Source organism: Rhinolophus sinicus, linkage group LG03, assembly GCF_036562045.2.
Source record: "Rhinolophus sinicus isolate RSC01 linkage group LG03, ASM3656204v1, whole genome shotgun sequence".
In the NCBI taxonomy this organism is placed as follows: domain Eukaryota; kingdom Metazoa; phylum Chordata; class Mammalia; order Chiroptera; family Rhinolophidae; genus Rhinolophus; species Rhinolophus sinicus.
The window spans coordinates 3,969,786-3,989,550 of NC_133753.1; the positions used below are offsets into that span (position 1 = coordinate 3,969,786).

Consider the following 19,765-nt stretch of genomic DNA (forward strand, 5'->3'; position numbering starts at 1 on the left):
TGGTCTTCAAAAGCACCCTGTGGGGTAGATAAAGACGTTTTTTTGTTTTGGTTTTTTTGGTGTGTTTTTTTGTTTGTTTTTTTTGTTTTTTTTAAATCCTCATTTAGACCATGAAAGGAACTGAGACCTGGAGAAGTTAAGCGACTTGTTTAAGGTCACACCGTTATTGAGAGGTGGAGCCAGCACATGGTACCAACATTGAGGCCACCCAGACCCCCAAGACCACCCTGGGCAGCTGAGATTTCAAACACACTGTCCCATTGTCAAAAACTTGATTGGAAATCAAAAGGCTCTTAGTCTAACTCTGGGCCAGGGGGGTAAGGGGCAGCTACAATGGCAGCCAGGGTCCAACTCTGACCCCTTCCCTTGCCAGCAATGTGACAAAATACTTACATTCCTCCAGCCTCAGCGCCCTCACTGTAAATGTGAATAAACCCTACCCCATGGGAGGGGCGCTCAGTTCTTACCCACCTTTTTAAAATTACTCAAGTCCATGCCAAATTCATTCTCATCTGTAAATGAGGCTGCCTCATTCACATATACATTTGTCTGACATAGAAATAACACATTTGCAGAACATAGAAAGTGCTCTGGAAATGACCGCATGCATAATTCATGCTCCTACTCAAGTCAGCCCGTCCGTCACCCTTCGTGGTGGAGTCCCTACCTGGTGCAAGGAGAGCCCCGTGGACAGGGGCTATTCCGAGTGCTGTGGGAGAATAAATGAGAGGAGTAAGAAAAGTGAGATGGTGGGAATGGACTGACCTACCAAACTTTTTCAACAAACATTTGCTGACCGCCTCCTCCATGCCCGGCCCTGCCCGAGGCTGCTTTATCTCATTTAATACTCACAACAGCCCTGGGAGGTTGCGCTTCTCGTCCCCATTCCCCAGAAAGGACAGGGAGATCTCAAACGTGGGGATGCCCTTGGCAGTTCAGTAGCATGACATCAGGGCTCATGCTTATTCCAGAAGCCCACCTGGGCCTTGGAATTGCCAGTGAGATGCCGGTGGAGCCCTTGGCCCAGGTCCCCCTCCTGAGAAGTTCCCATAGGGATCTTTCCATTCAGGACATCATAAGGGCAACAATAGGGTCAGCTTAGAAAGACTGACACCTTCTTGGGGAGGGAAACACTCCAGGTTGCTGGCACATTAACACAAGCAGAGACTTACAGGAAAGTATCCATTGCAACAGGCACAAGCATAGCAAAGGTCAGGGGTTAACGACCAATGCCCCCTCACTAGGGCATTGTTTTAAGCCTATAGCCAAGAGGAACAGCTGGTTGGTCAGTTCTGGTCCTCTTCATCCTCCATCGTCCTGGTCCAGGGGGGTGTGGGGGGCGTCTCTGCCAGTGGCTGCTTTGTATGCTGGTGAGATCCAGGAATCAGTGCTCCTGCAATTGATCACAGGTTAGAGGACCCACTCAAAAGCCCAAGTCCAGGTATTAATTAAAATGTGAATGTATTAATTACAATTAAAACTAATTAGTTAAAATTTAAAGTAGTCTTTTAATTACTAATGGGTCTGGGGGTGGTACATGCTGGGTGGCAGGGGTGCGGATTCTGTCCGCCATGTTGTGTATAAACTGTCACAAGGAGGGGTTGAGTACCATACTGTGGAGATGAACAGCTAGTACCTTGGCAGCAGCTGGGCATCAAGAGGTGGTCCTTGAAGATAAGGAGGTGAACCGGTGATGTCATCGCTGAAGAGAGACCCTATGGCATGGGAGGGGACCAGATTACAAACCATCTTGATGACCTCTAATGGCCAGCACAGGAACAGCAGAGAAAGACCGGGTAGTCAGAGGGAAAGGAGGGGGGAGTGGGAAGAGGAAGGAGGAGGGAGGGGTTAAGAGAGAAGAGGGAGGGTTGTGGAGGGAGGGAAGAGGAGGAAGGAGAGAATGGGAGAAAAGAGGGGAGGAAAGGAGGGATGAGGAAAATGGGAGGGGAGGGAGAAAGAGGAGAAATGGGAGGGGTAAGGGGGAGGAGAAATAGGAGGGGGAGGAGAATAGGGAGGGGGAGGAGTGAGAAAAGTGGAAGGGGAGGAGGGAGAGAAGTGGGAGGGGGTAAGGAGAACTTGATTGACAGGGCACATGTGTTAACTGTGTGCGCATGCGCAACCTCAAGCCCGGTTTAGCGGGCCGAGAACCATTTGCCGGCACACACCGCTAGGGGGCGCGCGGTCAGCACCCAGAGCCCAAGAGCATGGCCACCTGCGGCGCGCGCGCAGGAGAAGCCTCCCGCGCCTCCGCCCCCGCCTGGCCCGCAGCTGCAAGGGGCACAGCTGGCAAAGGATGGGCCAGGTGGCGGGGGAGAGCGACCAACAAGTTTCAAGCTAGGAGGCTGGGCACAGCCCAACCCAGCCCATCGCACAGGGCTGCCAATGTCCCCTAAAACGCTAAGACCGCCATCACCAGCCAGAATCCACCTGTGGGCATCGGGCAGCACCCCCACTCAAATACTCAGAGTGCCTTCTGGACCCCGCAAATGTGGGGGTCACCCTGTACCAGAGACACGAGAATATCAAGGAGACACTCGCCATAAGGGTCTTTCCAGAACATGATTCCACTTTTAATAAGTAAAAACAGAAATCTTGGCCCCAACCTTCAGTAAATCCAATTAAACATACGTTAATTGAAATTTAAAAGGCCCAGTTCTCCAAACAACGTTTTCACTCATTTCTGTGGTCTCTGGACACATGATACAAAATATGGTATCGCTAGAAAAGAATATAAAGGCGGCCAAAACCACCTAAAATCATCCAGACCAACATCGCCTCCCCCCCGTCTTGCCTCCCCTTCTCCACAGCAAGAATTTCAGGACCCCGCACAACGGCGCCTAATTAACCATTTTATAGCCTGTTCATCCAGCTCAAAAGAGCCACTCATTCCTAAGACCCCAAAACCAAAGCCAACTAAAATAAATTAATTTGTGTCCACGCTCTTCCACGACCTCCTAAGTCACACAACTAGTGCGAATCACGACATCTCCACCCAGCGCGAACCCTGCAGCTGCGCCCCAGTAAACACGGGGATCTTAAAACATTTACCCCCTAGGTAAATGAATCCAGAATTCTCCAGTAAATCTCGCGCCTGACCCCCTCCAGCAGAAGAACAAAGGCCACCTCCCCTCCCCACCCCGCCCCCCAAAATTCCGCAGTGCCACCAGCGCCCTCTGGCGGCCAACAAGAAAACCTTCCAGAAACCTGCCACGTAGCAACCCGCTTGCGCCCCCCCCCCCAAGCCCGCGGGCCCCGAGTGGGGAGGGGGCAGAGTGGGGGGGGGGGCTTGACAGGGACAAAGGAAATGGCAAAAAGCAAGTTTATCAAAAGTCAAAAGCCCGCAACATGTCAGAATCTTTTGGCGACCATCAAGCAATGCTGAAAAGACCCCCAATCCCCAATTCCCAGCTCCCAGACCCCCCCAAACACGCCCCCTTTTCTGTACTACTCTCTTCCCTCTGGCTTCCCAGGCCCAAGGGCACGGTTTTCTCTCAACACCAACCCACTCTCTGCTTCTATTCTGCCAGTGCGCCCAATTACTTGACCCTCCCCCCAGCTGCCCTTCTCTACACAACTGATCCTAGGGGGCTTCTGGCAGGTTTGCACTTGGGCGCCATCTCTCTCCACTGTTAAGGCGGTTGATGAGGGTGAAACAAGATGATATCAGTTAGAAATTTTACTCTTAATCTTTGACTCGAGTCAGCTCTACACTAAACCCGTGTGCTAACGCTGGGAATGCCTCGCGGATAGGAACCTCTACTCCTCACGCCTACGGGCCACCAAGAAGCTGGCCAGAAACTGGGGTGGGGGGAATATGCCCAGAAGACCCTTCTCCTCGGTGCTTTCCCCCCAGTTAGTGGGGCATGCAGAATCCTTCGGCCGCCATATCTCCTACCATTCGTGATTCTAAAGGTGGCTTCACACACAGAAAATCTAGGTTTTGGACCTCAGTGACTGTGGGACACAGGATTCCGACATGGGTTTGGTGTGATTCCTCCCACTCCTATTAATTTAAGCTCCCAACACCCAGTCTATCCTCAAGGACTGGACGAGAAAGGGGCCCTGATTCCCCCCGGGGAAAATGTGCCTCGAGATTTTCTTTCCTGACAGCATTTCGTTGTCGATGCTCGGCTACCAGGAGAGGTGGCCACCTTCAGGAGAAGGTCCCGGGCGTCTGTCCTTCGGCATGTCCAAGAGGACAGAGCCCAACCCAGAAGGGGGTGTAGCCTTCCTTTTGCACATCCTTTCAGGCAAGGATGGCCAACCACTCACCAGGTGGGGAGATTCTCGCGTGGGTGCCCGGGTTCTCGGGAGGAGCTGCAGCCGAGGCCAGCGGGCCAAGGCGCGCTCCATCCCAGCTCTCCGCCGTCTGCGCTAGGGGCTGGCTGGGTGGGGTTTATATGGAGGCGCAGAAGGGGTGGTCTCTGACGTCAGTGCATTCTGCTGCAATGCGCTCATTTCTCCAAAAGTGATTGGCCGGAAAAATGAGCCCCCCAGATTCTATGACAAATTGCTCTAGCCGCACCCAGATTGCAGCAAAGAAGGGAGGAAAAAATTCTGCCGCAGTGCCCCTCGCCGCCATGACCAACACCCTGTGCTCGCTGGTGCTTTTTCCCTCCACGAGCCCCGCTCACCAAGCAGGGCGATTTGTGTGCACAATTGGCTGGGAGAATCTGACCGGGGATGGTTTTTCTTGGGTGGGCCGAGGGTAAAGCTGGGGCGCCGGTGGAAGCAGATCACACACCTGGCTATTTCGGAACCTCTATTAGAGGATACGTCTTAGGAAAAGAAAATGATGCTTTCTGCTTATTGTCGTGGAAAATAAAATACCACAGACAAGATAAATGATACCCAAATGTAAGTTGGCGGCTGTCACCCCTTTCAGCCCACCCACCCATTTCTGATTGGTTACCTTTGACACAGGAGACTCGGCACAGCATCTCCAAGTCAGAAAAACCGGATTTTGAGTCCTGGCTCTGCCACTTACAACCTAGGTACCCAGAACCCTGCAGTACCCCTTCCTTTGCCAAGGGGTCCATTTCCTCCACGTTAACAAGGGGGGTACCCCCTACCCGGGATTGTAATAAGAACCTATGCACGAGCTCTGTCCCTCTAGGGAAAATACTTTTCGAGGAGGACTGTGTCCCCCCTGGAGATGCATGGAGTGCACCCCAAAACTGAGGTGATTGCCCCTCGTGTACTTTGAAAGCTCCCCCATCCCGTACAGCCCGGGAGAAACAGGCAGTGACACATGTTGCGGCAGAGTGTAGCTGCACGGCCTCTTGCGCTGGGACTTGGCACATGAGATTCGATCCTTAACAGGTGGCGTCTTCAGCAGCTCTGCTGGGCACTGAGTGGCAAAGCGGGTAGGGCCGTCAATCAAATGTCCTCTCGCAAAGGTCAAAATGCTGTTGAAAGGGACTAAGGATCTATCTTAGGGTGACAGGTGGGTGGCAGCCGGGAGGGCAAGGATGAAGCGCCTGGTGACAGAAGAGGGGTGAGAATGCGTGATGGGCCCCAAAGGGGAAAGGCAGAGGGCCCCATGTGGGTATCAAGTTAGAACAGCTCCCTCACACTTCTTGGGGGCGGGGGGTGTTCAAATCAGCTTCAGAGAGAGCCCCCCAGGCCCAGCGGTCCTGCAAGGTGGTTGTTACACAGACAGCAGATTTGGGGCAGAGATGAAGGGACAAGACTATTTGTAAAGCCCATGGCTAGTGACAGGGAGGTGAAAATGGACCACCAGGCCACGGGAGACCCGAGCCTTGGGCAGGGTCTCCTTTATAGATGTACAGGCACATCTGGGGCGATGAGGATAAAGTGGGCTTTGGGGGACATGGTGGGGAGCCCCTTAACATGTCAAATAATGTGAGGGAGAAAGCGAACACCCCACCTACAACCTGGGGAGCATGCAAGCCACTCCAGAGACTAGAGCCCCACAGCAGGACTTGCGAGGCTAAAAGGCCTGTATCAACCACAGACGTCAAGACGTCAAGAAAGCTTCAAAAATCATGGCTCCGGGCATCCCAGTCAACAGAAGAACGTTTATTAGCCACGGTATTAATAGCTAGGAAACAGCCGGTGCTGGCCGGGACCAATCAGCGGGCAGGAGCTCCTGTCGTCAGGCCCGCGCGGCCAATCAGACGCCGGTAGACCGGGTTGCTAGCCTCCCCCGGCAGAGGCGAGGGGTGCGCATTGTCACGGGGGCTCCCGCTCGCCCTCCGCGCGTGGGAGGCCTGCGTGGGAGCCAAGGCAGCCACTAGAGAGCGTCAGTAGTCACGCACTTGGGGTCCATGGAGTTTGTCTCAGAGAGAGTGCTTCCTGGCATCAGCTCTGCAGCCCCAAAGAACATGAGTTGACGCTCTGGGAGGAGCCCCAGGCCTTGGTTGGGGTGCCCCTGGGAGGCCCTGTGGAAGGAGAAACTCCAGACATGTAATACGCATCTCTCTCCGCAAGGCCTGGCCCCATGAAGGAAAGTTGGGCCTCCCACCGCCAAGTCAGCCTCTTTGCTTTTTTTCTGGGCTTCCTGGCTCGTAAGCCTGCTGCTCAAAGGTTAACAGTAAACTCAGCTCCTCTTTTTCAGGGTCTTACTGACAGGCCAAGGTAAGGGACTCTGGAAATGATGTGTTTTTGACAAAAGTGCCTGGAGTTTGAATCCCAGCTCTGCTCCCTCCTAGCTGGGAGGCTGAGGTCCAGGCCCTTCTCTCTGGGCCCCTATTTCCTCATCTGGAAAGAGGAAAGAGTTGGACAAGATGGTCCCCAAGGAGCTTTCCAGTCCTGCTTTGCTTGATTTGAATGTATACATCAGGCGAGTCAAATGTCTTCCAGAACATTCTGCATGACAGTAATTAGTATCAGGTGTATCCTGCACTCCATGTGGTTACTTCATCATGCTGCTTTTCTTTCCATTGTATTTTATTTTAAACAGAACGCCATGGCAACATGTTTATCCTTCTGGCTTCCTAAAAGAAAGGAAGGAAGAAAGAAAAAGATAGAAAAAGAAAAGGCAAAGAGAAAGAAAAGACTGCTGTAAACTAATCCTACTGAGCATGGTTTAACCACAATACAAAAAAAATCCATATGTTTAAATGTTTTCGTTGGCTTTTCTGGAACTCAGAATCTAACTTTTTAAACATTTATTGTTCCAAAGCAATGGAAGAAATAACTTCAGAGAGCCAATCTATGGTAATATTTGAATCCCAACTATTTCTCAATCTCAGCGATGTCCTTCCTGCATGCTTTCCTTGCTCAAAAAGGACATTGGGAGGCTCAGATTCATATCTATAGGGCAAAGCAGACGAGGAAATCCAGGTTGAGAAATGGCTCACGTTCTTTTCTGTACATGCTGAAACCCAACTCTCCTGAAGAGCCCTGGAGGAGAGCCAGTGTCCCAGACGCATGGCTTAGCCTGCTGCCTTTTTTTTTTTTTTTTTTTCACATAGATCTAATTCAAAGCACACATTTTTCTTCTTTTTTTAAATTCATACTTGGGAACCCTCAAAAGCCGTATGAGCAGTCTCCTATCCACATGTACATACTTGTGGGCAAGTGTACAAGCGTCCTAAGATTCAGCCAGGAAATGAGTACAAGGTCCTCCTATATCCATCTCCCAGGCATGGGTAAATGCACTCTCTTCTCAAAACTATACTGAGAGCTCTCACAGAACAGCATCCCCTGGCTGCCTGCGCCTCTAAGCAGGCCTTCCCAGTCTTCCAGTTACCCCCAAACTGGGTGTGTTCCCCAGAGACCTTTCCAGGCCCTCTTCTGCTCTTCCTGTGGGTGACTAAAGTATTAGTTGCTGCTGCCTTCCTATTCTCTAATTTCAAACAACCCCCCAGCAATTCAAATCCCCCAAAATCACACATTCCTGAGCACCCCCCACCCACAGACCTCAGCCCAAGTCAGAGAAGCAGCAGGGCATATAGAGGGTCTTCCCATGAGGCTGTGCGGGAACCTGGCATTGTCAGGTAGTACAACTTCTATGCCTCCCGTGAGGTGTGGGGTGGGCGTCAAGCCGTCAAGGATGAGGGAGTGGAGAGGACAAACAAGTCCCATCTTCTGGGGTCCTGGAATTGACAGTGGTTCTTCTAGAATGCACACCAAGCCATTGGTCCCATGCTAACAGCCTTTCAGGAACTAGATTTTGCCTTCAAAATAAAGTCTGACCTCTTTAGTTTGGCATTCAAGGACTTGTGTGAGGGGTTCCCTTTTCATTTCTGGTCACTTATCCAAACACAATTCATATCCACATTCCCTTGCAGTTGGATGTTTGTGGGTCTCTCCTTGTCCTGATCCTGGGGTTGGGAAGCGAGGAGCACTGTGACTGCCCATGTATTTCTGGAGTTCTCCTACCCTGGACCCCAATGGCAGGAACACTCTGTTACCCTGAAACCTGAGTTTTGGATGCAGTCCCAACCTTTGCATAGAGGATTTTGCCAAATTGTAGATATTAAAAGACAAATAAAATTCATCCTTGTGCGAAAGGCCAAGGATAAAGCTTGCTTCCCGGTAGATCGCTAGGCTTCCAGCCAGCACATGTATGTTTGACTCTGGGGTCCGTGGTACGTGGCAGAGGGGGTGAGCATGGCTCTTTAGAGATACGTGTCACGACTAAGCCAGTGAAAAAAGACCTGGAAGGTAATACCCCCAAATTACTTCCAAATACCCCAAAAAACCATTCGTGGTTCTAGGCAAATAGATTCTGGGCAAGTTTTCTTCTTTCCACTTTTATGGATTTCTCTACTGGCACACATTGCTTTTATAATATGCATTTTTTTAAAATGCAACAATCCAAGAAGGCTGACCGTTTGAGCCTCTTCCTTAGGGACTTCAAATATGAAATAGTTTTCTAATGAGAAAATAAAAATCAAGAGGCTCAGGACGCCCCTCTTGAGCAGCTCAAGGCACCGTCCCCAACAGAGGCATTCAAGCATGGGGTGGGCCAGAGGCAGCCTCACAGCCTAGCCCCACTTCTGGAAGCGCTGTCTTGAACCTGCCACAGAGGTGAACAAATTCCTAGCTGGGAACAACAACCAAAAAAATGAACTTTATTGGTTTCATTCCTACAGGAGGGGCCTAGAGAAACCCAGTTACTAGGGTATAAGGCACGCCAAGAATGGGGTCTTGGCGAAGCAGGCCACCATCCCGGGTTGGGTTTTAGAAGTCACATCCTGACACTAGGAAAACGTGGCCACGTCGTCCCACCCTGCCCCCACCGGCCCCCCTGGCTTTGGGTATGGGCCAGCTCCAGATTCAAGCAAGGGGTTTTCTTGGCCCAACTCCATGGAAATATCTCCTTCGGTGGAGCAAAGAACTGCTTCATTCAACTGCCTGCGGCTAGGGAGGGGGCTGGCTTTACAGTGTTGACAGAGAAGCAGAGGCCTGGGGAGGGGCCCCAGAGGAGAAAATGTATTCCAGGTAGAACAAGACTGGAAAGTTTGCTTTTTTTTTTTTTTTTTTTAACTAAAAGATTGCTGACAGTTGAAAAACTGCCACCCCACCCAAGAGGCTCCAAGAGAAGTCATTTGTACTAGATTTCAGTGAGGACTATAGCAGGGACCTGTCTTCTTAACGGCAAAGGGAAGGGAGCCAATTCCGGACACGCTTTCAGTTTAAACATTCGAGGTCTGGATCCTTCCAGAGCCCACAGTGGGCCTCCCGGGTGATTGCTGTGTCTCAACACTCACCCAGAAGCCACCAGCTCACTAGTGGAAAGTCAAGCGAGCCCAGGATTTCTGCAGTTAGAGGCCCGGTGCACAAAGAGGCTATGGGTAGGCTCCAGGGGGCAAACTGTTCTCCCTCCCTCATTGACTCTAAGTTTGCAAGGTCCATGTCACAGTCTATGGCCAGGGGAGGACACCAACAAACATAGGAACTCCCAGCCCCTCAGCTTTCACCAAAAAGCCAGAAGTAACCATGCTCATATAACTCCTGCCCCAGAGAATAGCTCAGAAGTTCATCTGTAAATGAGAGGCTTGGCAGGGACTTTCCGGGGGCTCTTCACTGAGAGATGGGATTATTTGTCCTACCACCTAGTGCCATCCTGGGGATGAAATGAAATGAGAAACCAACCGAGGGTAAAGCATGACATGTAAGCAGGTAGCCCGTGCTGCCTTGAGTTGGTAACACTTGTAATACTACCTGGCACCTGAGTCAGGGAGATGACATGGTGAAATCACAGTGCGGATTACTGGCTTTCTGCCTCAGCTCTCTGATAGACCCGCAGTCCTGCCTGGTGGTTGAGGGTTTGGGCCCTGAAATCAGACCTGAATGCTACGCGTGTGGCTTTGGGTTAGTTGTTTAACCTCTCTGAACCTCATTTTCATGATTTTCAGAATGGAGATTAAACGCCTCCTTCAGATGAGAAGATTAAATGGGGAGAAAAATCGTGTGCTGTATTCGCCATGTGTCCCCAGCTATGTGACTTGGAAGGTGGGTGAAGAGACGCTCTCCTTTTCTATGTTGTTTTCATTCATTTTATAAGAAGCATAAATTTATTTTAATATATAATTTAAATATATACACATATGTACATATATGTATACGTATAAAGCCAATAAACTTTGCTACGTCAAGCAAAGGCACCCTGTTACCCTACCACTGACACGTAGGTGCCCTTCTCATGTGTCTGGGACAGCGTTGAACACTGCTGTCTCCAAAATGTCTGAGAGCTAGGCTGCTGAACCCCACAGTTTGGGGAATGGGCTCTTCCAGTCCCCATAATCGGTCAGAGAGAAAAGAGAAGCAAGCCTCCCACTTGCAGCCTCTTTGCTGAGCCACGTCGGATCTCTGTGAACTAGGATGGCCCCCAGCACAGCCATCCACCCCAGTATCCTCCGTACCCACTGCCGACAAAGGCCAACTCTCTTCCTTGGTAAGACGTCCTGTCTCAGAGTCTGGGGTCTGAGATGCAGTTTGCAAGCTCAGTGGGAAACGGATCTGCCAGATAAAAGTACTCCCAGAACGCTGGGCCTGCCTCCTCCCTCTGCTCCGAACCTGGTAGGCCACAAGCCACTCTGCTGCCTGGCGAGGAGGCAGCCAGCGAGGTGGGTGAGAACGTGGGCTCTGACATCAGTCCCTGGTTGGAATTCCGATACCACCACTTACTAGCAGCTTGACTTTGGGCAAGTTCCTTATGCCTCTTTGTACCTCAGTTTCCTCATCTGTAAAATGGGATGATACTAATACCTGCCTTCCAGGGTTGTTGAGAAGGTTAACTGAAGTAATGTGTGTGAAGCTCTCGCAGCAGAGCCTGGGTACCCAGTAGATGCTCAATAACAAAGGTGGCATCCTCCTGTTTCGGCCAGACAGCTGTGCTTCCCCAGGGAGAGCAGTTCTAACACTGCCACCCTTGCTACAGGAATGCAGAGCGTGAAACCTTTGCCCCAGCTGCCTGATTAAGGAGGAACAGCTCCGGGTCTGGCAGAGGAGAGCTGTGAGCCTCTCGGCCCTAAGGGGCCATGGCCAGGTGCCCGCAGGCCGGCCTGCTGCATGCCCTTTCTAGGGCCAGTATGCAGACATGTCTTGCAGCCTCAACCCACCAAAAAGCTTCATTTCCCATTCGCCCCTCCCCATTTTGGGTAGCTTCACCACCTGGGTCACTGGGAGTGACCACAGGTCACAGCGGGTCATTTCAGAACACCGCAGGTCACCAGAGGGCTCAGTCACCGTGGGTCGTGGGGCCTCACCAGTGTCTACCCACTTGCTTGGGCTTATGCTCTGCAAATGCTTCACCCTCCGAGACACAGGCAGAAATGTTCAACATACCCTTTAGGTGTTTGCAGAAGGGATGAGCCTGTCTTTAGGTAAACGGAGTTGCCCTCGCACATTTGATGATTTAAAAAAAGCAAACTGAAGCTGCTTCTCCAGGGCCTACCTGCTTCCACTGGCTCTCAACCTAAAGACACCTCTGCTTTCATGACCTGTTTGGGATGGAGGGCATTGGGAAGGCCTCTGGGACCCCAGCCCTTTGACAAGGGTCCTGCTCTCCTCACTCGAGTCACTGAGCCTTCCGTTTGCTCCCTGCAAAAATATGAAAATAATACTCAAGCCACAGCTTTGTTCTGAACACAGAACAAGACAGCCTGTATTACTCAGAAGGACCCTCAGGGTCACTGTCCACGGCTGAAGGTGGAGGCTCTATTTGAACCAGTCACCTAGTAGGTGGCACCGCCAGACCAGACACACTCAGAACTGGCTGCCCCCAAAATACATCAGCTGAGATTTTGCACTTTTTGCCTGAGTTTTGTCGACTTTAAAAAGTTAATTCCAGATAGTTTTATTCATGCATTTGTCCATTCAGTTCAAGAAACACTGGGTGCCTAGGACTGGAACTGTTTCAGGTGTTAGGGATAAGACGACAAGTAGCAGGACAAGCTCCCTGCCTCTTGGAGTTAAGGGAGCTGAGCTGCACACCTACTATGTGCCAGGCTGGGCTCTAGCTGCCTCTGTTTCCATCTCGGGTGGACAGCATGCTCGGCTCAGGCCCTGTAAGCAAGTGAGTGCCCTCCACCCCCCTGGGGGAGGAATCAACAAGTCGTGAATTGTCATTGAACTAGAAAAGCCACCTAAATGGGGGCTGGGATGCCATGGAAAGCTGGCACCTCTCGCCCGCCCGACTCTGAGTATCAGGAATTCTGGGCCCACGTCCTTTCCCGACAGTCTGGCTGTAGGTACGTTTCCCAGAAATCTCAGTGTTTACTCTGAGGGGCCTCCCGCAGGAGAAGTCCTTCAGATCCTGCTTTGGGCTCTAAGTCACTGGCTGGCTCGGAGCACAGACATCTCAGAGAGTTGAACATATGGCCACGTGGCAGCCCCAAAGATCCAAGCAAAACTGTCTGGCTGCCCAGCCTGAACTGCCCCTGAAAGATTTCAGTGTATATCGTGGCCCTCTGCTTTGGAGACTCGCATGGGCCCTTACACACGCCCTAAGCAGCTGGCCCAGACCCAGGCCAGGACCTATGGCTGGTTTCCGCACCCCAAATCAGGGCCCTAATTTGGGGAAACCCGAATGGAGCTGGGCTGAGAGATTCAGGAAGTGGCTGGAGGCCTTATGTAAGCTGCCTTTCCCACCAGGCTGGAAAGGAAGCGGGTGAGGGAGGGGGCGGGAGGTAGAGAGAGGAAGATAAGGGGAGGGGGCAGAGGGATCAAAGGGACTGGCAAGCCCACCCCAGGCACCTCTCTGGGAGGGGTTTCCACGGGGAAGAGCGTCCACGTGGAACGGAAAGGCTCCATCCCAGGACCTTGTCTGAAGGACGTGCTAACCAGTACCACCTGGGAAGGGCCACAGCTGAAGAAATGTGGACCAATAAGGGGGCCAGAAGTCAGGCTCTAACTCCTGAGAGAAGCCCCTTCCGTTTCCGGCATCCCAGCCACTGCAGTCTCAGAAAAAACATATCTTTATTGGGTTCATTTTGTACATGAAGTAGTGCTCAATGGAGAACAAAAACTCAAAAAAAATCCTCAAATGAATAAAGCACAGAAGACAGAACAGGTGTGTGGGAGCCTGGGGGACACGCTGCCCCTGTGTGTGCCACGTGCCACCCAGTGGACAACAAGGGCTGGGCTCCCCAGAGTCCTTGCACATTCTTTTTAATATTTTATTCATTTATGTGTCTTTAATTTAATTTATTGGAGGTAACATTGGTTAGTAACATTATATACATTTTAGGGAGCGGCCTGTTAGTTCAGTTAGTTAGAGGCCAGGTGCTCTGGTGCTATTAACAACAAGGTTGCCGGTTCGATCCTCTCAAGGGCCACTGTGAGCTGCACCCTCCACAACTAGATTGAAACAACTTTGTAACTCAGAGCTGATGGGTCCTGGAAAAACACACTTAAATAAATACAAGTTTTTTTAAAAAGTTTCAGGCATACATGATAATGCAACATCTGTATACTTTTTAGGGCACTCACCACTCAAAGTCTTGTTTCCTTCCGTTACCATATGTTTGACCCCCTTCACCCACTTCGTCCTCCCTGCAATCCCTCCCCCTCTTGTAACCACCATTCTGTTGTCTGTGTTTATGATGTTGTTGTGAATTAAGAGCCCGAGTTAGGGTCCAGAAAGGCAGCCAAAAAGACTGTGCCCCTCCGCCCAAGAAATCTGTGAGGGTCTGTGCTGGATGCATAGACAGGAGGAAACTCACACTGCGGCCTCTCAGGGAGAGTTCTGGGCGGGCCTCACAGCAGGGCTGGGAAAAGGGGGCTGGGCGCTCTGCAGAAGCTGCCACGTTCCCACATGTTAAAGGCAACGCTATGCCTGCATTTTGAACACTGGTGGGGGCAACGTGAGGCAGAAGTAAGATATAAAGGACTTCAGCATCTGTCCCAGGAGCCCCTTGAGTCAAGTCTAGAGGGTCTCGGAACCAGGAACCTGGGATCAGGCCCCCCGGCAGGCCCCCCAAGTGGAAGTCCATGCAGAGCGGAGTAGAGATGCAGAGCTATGTTCCCCTAGATCCGGATTTCACACATTTCCTCTCAATAGAGTGAAAAATTCCCATCTCGTTCCTCCCACTCTGAGCCAAGATTCACTTGCCCCCAGCAAGACAGTGCTCAGGCTGTCTGCTTTAGACGCTCATTCAGCCGGGTTCACCTTTGTGACTATCCAGCGCCCCATCCTGCAGACCCATGGGACTCTGGGTCCCAGAGGCCAGCAAGACCCCACAGGGTGTTCTGTAAAAGGTAAAGTAACATTTGATTTGGACCCCATCAAAATCTCCCTGCAGGACTTTTGTTTGTTTTTAAAGATAACTACATTCCCCACCACACAGGCACTCTCATCAATTTTTTTTTATTATTAAATTTTTTGGGGTAACAATGGTTAGTAAAATTACATAGCTTTCAAATGTGCAATTCTATAATACATCATCTATCTCTCAACAATGTTATACTGTGCTTGCTGTCTACAGAGGCACAACTTTCTGGAGGGCATTCTGGCAGCAACGGACCAAACCTTTCCATGCACATGAGTCCCAGCCCAGCCATTTCCTCTAGAAATGACTCCCGCAGAAATGGCTGCACGGTGCCGGAAGATGCAGGGCACTGCCATAGCACTGCCAGCCAGACTGACAACAATGCTGGCTGTGAGTTTGCTCCATGCCAGGCAGGGATCTAAGGGCTTTTTGTACCTATGAATAGCTCATTTAATCTTCACTCAGGAGGTGTGTACTTTATCATGCCTGTTTACAGATGAGGAAACTGAGGCACAGAGCTACAGCATATGAGAAGCAGGCCTAGGGTTTGTGCTAGGAACCACTTCTCCTTGTTGCATTACACTCACATGTCACCCATCCCCCTTGCCCACTGGGAGGGCAGGGAACATGCAAACGTTCAGGAACACTGAACTGAGCTCTTGGCCACACGGGGGACAGATCCCCACAGGAGGCTGGGGAATTATCTGGGTACAACCTTCCAGTTGGGGACTTATTTGTATCTCCCCCTTCAGGTGGCATAAGCTCATATGGCCTCCTTACTTGGTATGGAAGGGGGGCATCACTGCACATGGCTGGCCGCCACTGTGGTGTCCGGAGCTCCATGCAGAAATCAGTTTGAGTTGACCTTCTAGAGAGAGCCTCTCAGTTTCCCTAACTTGGGAGAAAGGCCTGTGGCAGTTTCTACCCCAACTCTTCAGCAAATACCAGGAGGGGTATGACGTTGCCCTGGGAACACAGACCAAGCCGCTGTAAGGTGTCTGTCACATTGAGGGAGCCATGGAGAGCCCCAGCCCCATGCACCTGGTGGTCCCCCATGCTGTGGATCCGTGTCAGCCATCGTGTCTTACACAAAGCCCCAGGTTGAGTACCGCAGGTGCCCACGCACCGCCAGCTGTGGGACTGTGGGCAGCGACGGTGAGCCTGCTGGGCCACAGCGCGGCGAGCCATGGTGCACCAGCCAAGGACCTGATCTCACAGCCCCACAAACGGTTTGAAATTGCTGATTTGGAGCCTAGACCATGTAAACTGTCCCATTTTCAAACATGCCAAGCAGCCCAGGCACACATTTGCACATTTCAAAGTCCCCTTTCCATTTGCTCAAAGGATAAGCGTGGCTAGCAAGAAGCACCCAAGAGGCTTCGGGCAGTCTCAGGGTGAATCTGCAGGTGCCACACCTCCTTTGAGACTCACAGACCCTGAAACTCATTCCTCGGTCCTCAGGGCTGAGCAGGAGAGGGGGATGGGCAGCCTTCAGCCTCACCCCTCCCCCAGTGCAGACACAGTCATTTGCAAACTAGCAAGACCAGGCTGGGGGCCTGAAAACTCCGGGCTGGCGAGTTCGTCCCCTTCTTAAAGGAACAGAGCAAGCCCAGCTGGAAGCAGCCTGGACCAAAGACCCCCTCCCCTGAGGAAGCTCATTCTGTTCCCCTTTCTGGGCTGTCACACCAGCACTTGCTCTAGGCTGGGAGAAGGAGTCCACAGATCCTTCATGCTGCCTCCTGGGGACGTGGGAAGGGGTTGGCACCCCATGGGACACCACTGTGAGGAGGGCTCTTTGGGGGTTCCCAGGGTACCATTCAGGCCTCCTCTTACAATTTATCGTGACTTCGATGATCGCAGTATGGTGCTGTATTCTTGTTTTTACCCCCAAATCCTGCCAACAGGGCTTCCCTTCTTCACTTTTACAAAATCCTCAGCTGGGGTTCCCAGAAGCCCAGAGACTTGCCCCAATCCCAAGCTCTGACTTGGTAACACTAAGATGAGGGCCATTCAGTAGACACCAAGCCTTTCTCCTCGTTTTCCCAAGGAAGCTGCTGGCTTGAGATGTGGGGGGACAAGGAGCCTGGCAGCCAGGGTCTGGGAATCGCGTGTGAAGGTCAGGGCCCATCATGCTGGGTCCTGTGTTAGAGGCTCCCTGGCATCACTAGTCAATGTCAATGGTCAAAAGTCCAAAGGAAAAGGGCACCATAGGGCTGACTGGAGGACTTCCTGTGCTTGTTTCAGGCTTAGGACAAGAGGTCTGTCAAGTTGGGTGACAACTGAGACAGCAGAGAGCCCTGCGTAGAGGGACAAGGCATGGGCAGAGAATTCTTCAAGGTGTGACTGCTCCACTGGAAGAGACACAACTGTCATGAGAGTAGCTTCAACCCAGTGAGACAAGGATTTTAAGGGGTACAAAACCTCTTCCCAGTAAACCCTTCTTCCCTCTCAGCAACTCCTCTGTCTCCTGACAGGCTTGTTCACTTCCCTTCTAGAAAAGCAGGACCCAGGGTGGCTCTGCTCAGTGTGGGGAACAAGAATTGCACCCCCTGAGAATAACACAAGGCTTGAGACCCTGCAGCTTTGGGTCTAGGAAACAGTCAAGATCCATCTCATGGGGGTGGAGCTGGCCCAGACAGAAGTGTGTGTGAGGGTGTGCATGCATCAGCATGCACGGATGTACATGAGTGTGTGCCTACTCACATGTGTTGGGATGAGAATGAGGCTGGCTGTGGCACATGACACAGCTCAGGCTTGTGCTTTCAAGAGTAACGTACCCAGCTTAGCACTGTATTCAACCAAGCACTGCCAGGACCCCCAGGACCCCACCATCTCTGCCCAGACAGCCCAGAAGGCTGAAGTCTGCCTGGGACTGGGAGAGGAGGCTGAGCAGCCATCTGACTCCACCATCCCCCACCTCGGACTAGTGATTCACTGGTAACCAAGAGCCTTGGGGGAGGGTCGACTAAGAGTCAAGTATCAATTCCTCTTGAAATTCAGAGTTTCAGATGGGGGAGGTGCAGGACAAGGGCCTGGAGCAATTTTGCCGCAGCCTTTCAGCAAATACTTGAGTCTTGCACCAAGTTGCCGAAGGAAGGACCGTAGATCCGCAGATAACCCTCGAAACTGAGAATCGTGGAGACCCATGAAATCACAAACCATGGCGAATTGTGGTGAATCACAGTGAACTGTGTTGCAGGGGAACGCATCAAGGAATCCAGGGGGTTAGGGTAGATTAGTGTGGCCAATTACAGAGCTGGAGGATTATGGCATAGCAGACCGCGGGCAACTGGCAGACCGCGGGCAACTGGCGGACCGCGGGCAACCGGCGAACCGTGGGCAACTGGTGGGCTGCGGGCAGCTGGTGGACCATGGGCAACTGGCGGACCGCGGGCAACGGCGGATCCTAGCCCGGCAATTGCAGTGTCCTCTCCCAGACCTTCATACTCCTGGTAATCTCTGATTTCAGTCTGGGCCGTGAATATCACTCTGGCCCCCACGCTGCCCGCAGCCCACCCTCAGCACAGCAGGGTTGCGCTCTCCTTGCTCAAAGGATGGAGCTACAGATGCCAAACTTTTGCGGACCCCAAAACTTAATAACTCAGATCCCAGGCTTAAAAGCACAGGGTGTCCCACATCTCATTCTTGGAACTGTTCTCAAACAGAAAGAGTTCGTCCACCAACTCTAGCAGAGTCAAAAGCTAAACACCGAGAATTGCAGTGCAGAAATCTTGGCTATTTTATTATGAATGGTGCCATCCGGGAGAACAGAAAGCTCATGCTTAAAAGCCCATACTTCCTGATGGCGTGTAGGGTACAGATTCTATAGGGCTAAGTCACAAGACACCGTCGCTTAGGGGTTTGGGGTCGTGCAAGGAGCTGATTGGTCAGAGGTGAAGTAAGGGTAATAAATCATTTCTTCAGATCTTGAGGACAGTTCTGAGGTCTGCTCCGGCGTCCTTCTGTCTGGTCTCATGGGAAAGTATCCAGGGGGTCGTTCCACCTTAGGGCTCAGGAGCTGAAACATAACTTAGGTCAAGATGTTATCTTTATCCTACTAAAGGTCCCAACCATGTGATCATGGTCCGAGCTTCTGTCTTAGGCTGCCTCGGGGACTGCTGATTATCCGGGGAAAAGGTTAGATCTCTGAGGGATATTTCTAGAGCTAGGATTTAAAGCTAAATTTAATCAAATTTAATCAAAGTCATAAGGACCCTAGGTTTCAGAACAACAGATCAGGCCAGCCCCCAGTGGGAGAGCCATTTGCAAAACTGCAGGGCCAGGTGGGGGGCAGCCCCACCCCCAGAGTTCTGGAGAGGAGTCTAGCCAGTCTTTCTCTTCTTAAAGGAACAGGGCATCGCCAGGCAGGCTGTGAGGAATATCTCTGAGGTTGGAATTTCGAGTTCATCTTGACAGGGAAGTCAGTTGCTGCTCCTCTCCTATCCTTCACCCCACACAGGAGGGCAATAGAGCAGACACAAGACCTTTGGGAGCAGCCCTAGCAAAGCCATTCTGGTAATGCTGCCTTCCCAGATGTGCGGAAAAGCCAGCGTGATTACCCACACCCCTCCTGTGGATAAGGGATTTTGAGTTCCCTGAGGGGGGTAGTACTGGAACACTCATACAATTCATAGTGTTTTCAGCAACTATGCATGGTATTTGTTTCATTTATTTAATACAACAATGCTAGGAAAGGAAAGGGATCTTCAGCCCTCCAGTTTAAGAGAATCCCAAACTAGCTCATCACTCACCAGCCAGGTGCCAGGATCACACAAACTATAAGGGGGAAAAGATGGGCTTTCAGCAGGAGAACAGGATCTTTGGGAGACCCCCAACTGAACAACTTTCCTAAGTTAGGATGAAGGTCTGGAGCAATTTCCATGGCAGAATTCTAGAAAATGCTCCAGAGGTGTACAATGCCCCAGGCCCACTGAGGTTAGTGTAGTTGTGTAGCTACCTCGCCATGAGAACCTGTGGATCTGAGAATCACGAAGACCCACGAAGTCGCAAACCAGGGTGATTGGTGGTTAATCACAGTGAACAGTTCTGCCTCCAAGCAAAGAAGGACTGGGAGGCCA

General features: G+C 51.5%; 1 protein-coding gene across 4 annotated transcripts in view; it reads right to left on the bottom strand.

Annotated features, from left to right (window-relative positions):
- Window positions 1-4,429, bottom strand: part of LOC109455581 (uncharacterized) — a 34,759-nt gene extending 30,330 nt beyond the window's left edge. For all 4 annotated transcript variants that reach the window (XR_012494525.1, XM_019747215.2, XM_074326920.1 and 1 more), the window contains exons 1-3: window positions 4,273-4,429; window positions 1,637-1,715; window positions 668-1,393 (exon numbers count right to left, since the gene is read on the bottom strand). Coding sequence is in view for 1 of the 4 variants with exons in the window: in XM_019747215.2 (XP_019602774.2) it covers window positions 668-809 (142 nt within the window). In the remaining 3 variants the exon portion in view is untranslated. The remainder of the gene's footprint in view (window positions 1-667; window positions 1,394-1,636; window positions 1,716-4,272) is intronic.
- Window positions 4,430-19,765: the final 15,336 nt, after the last annotated feature.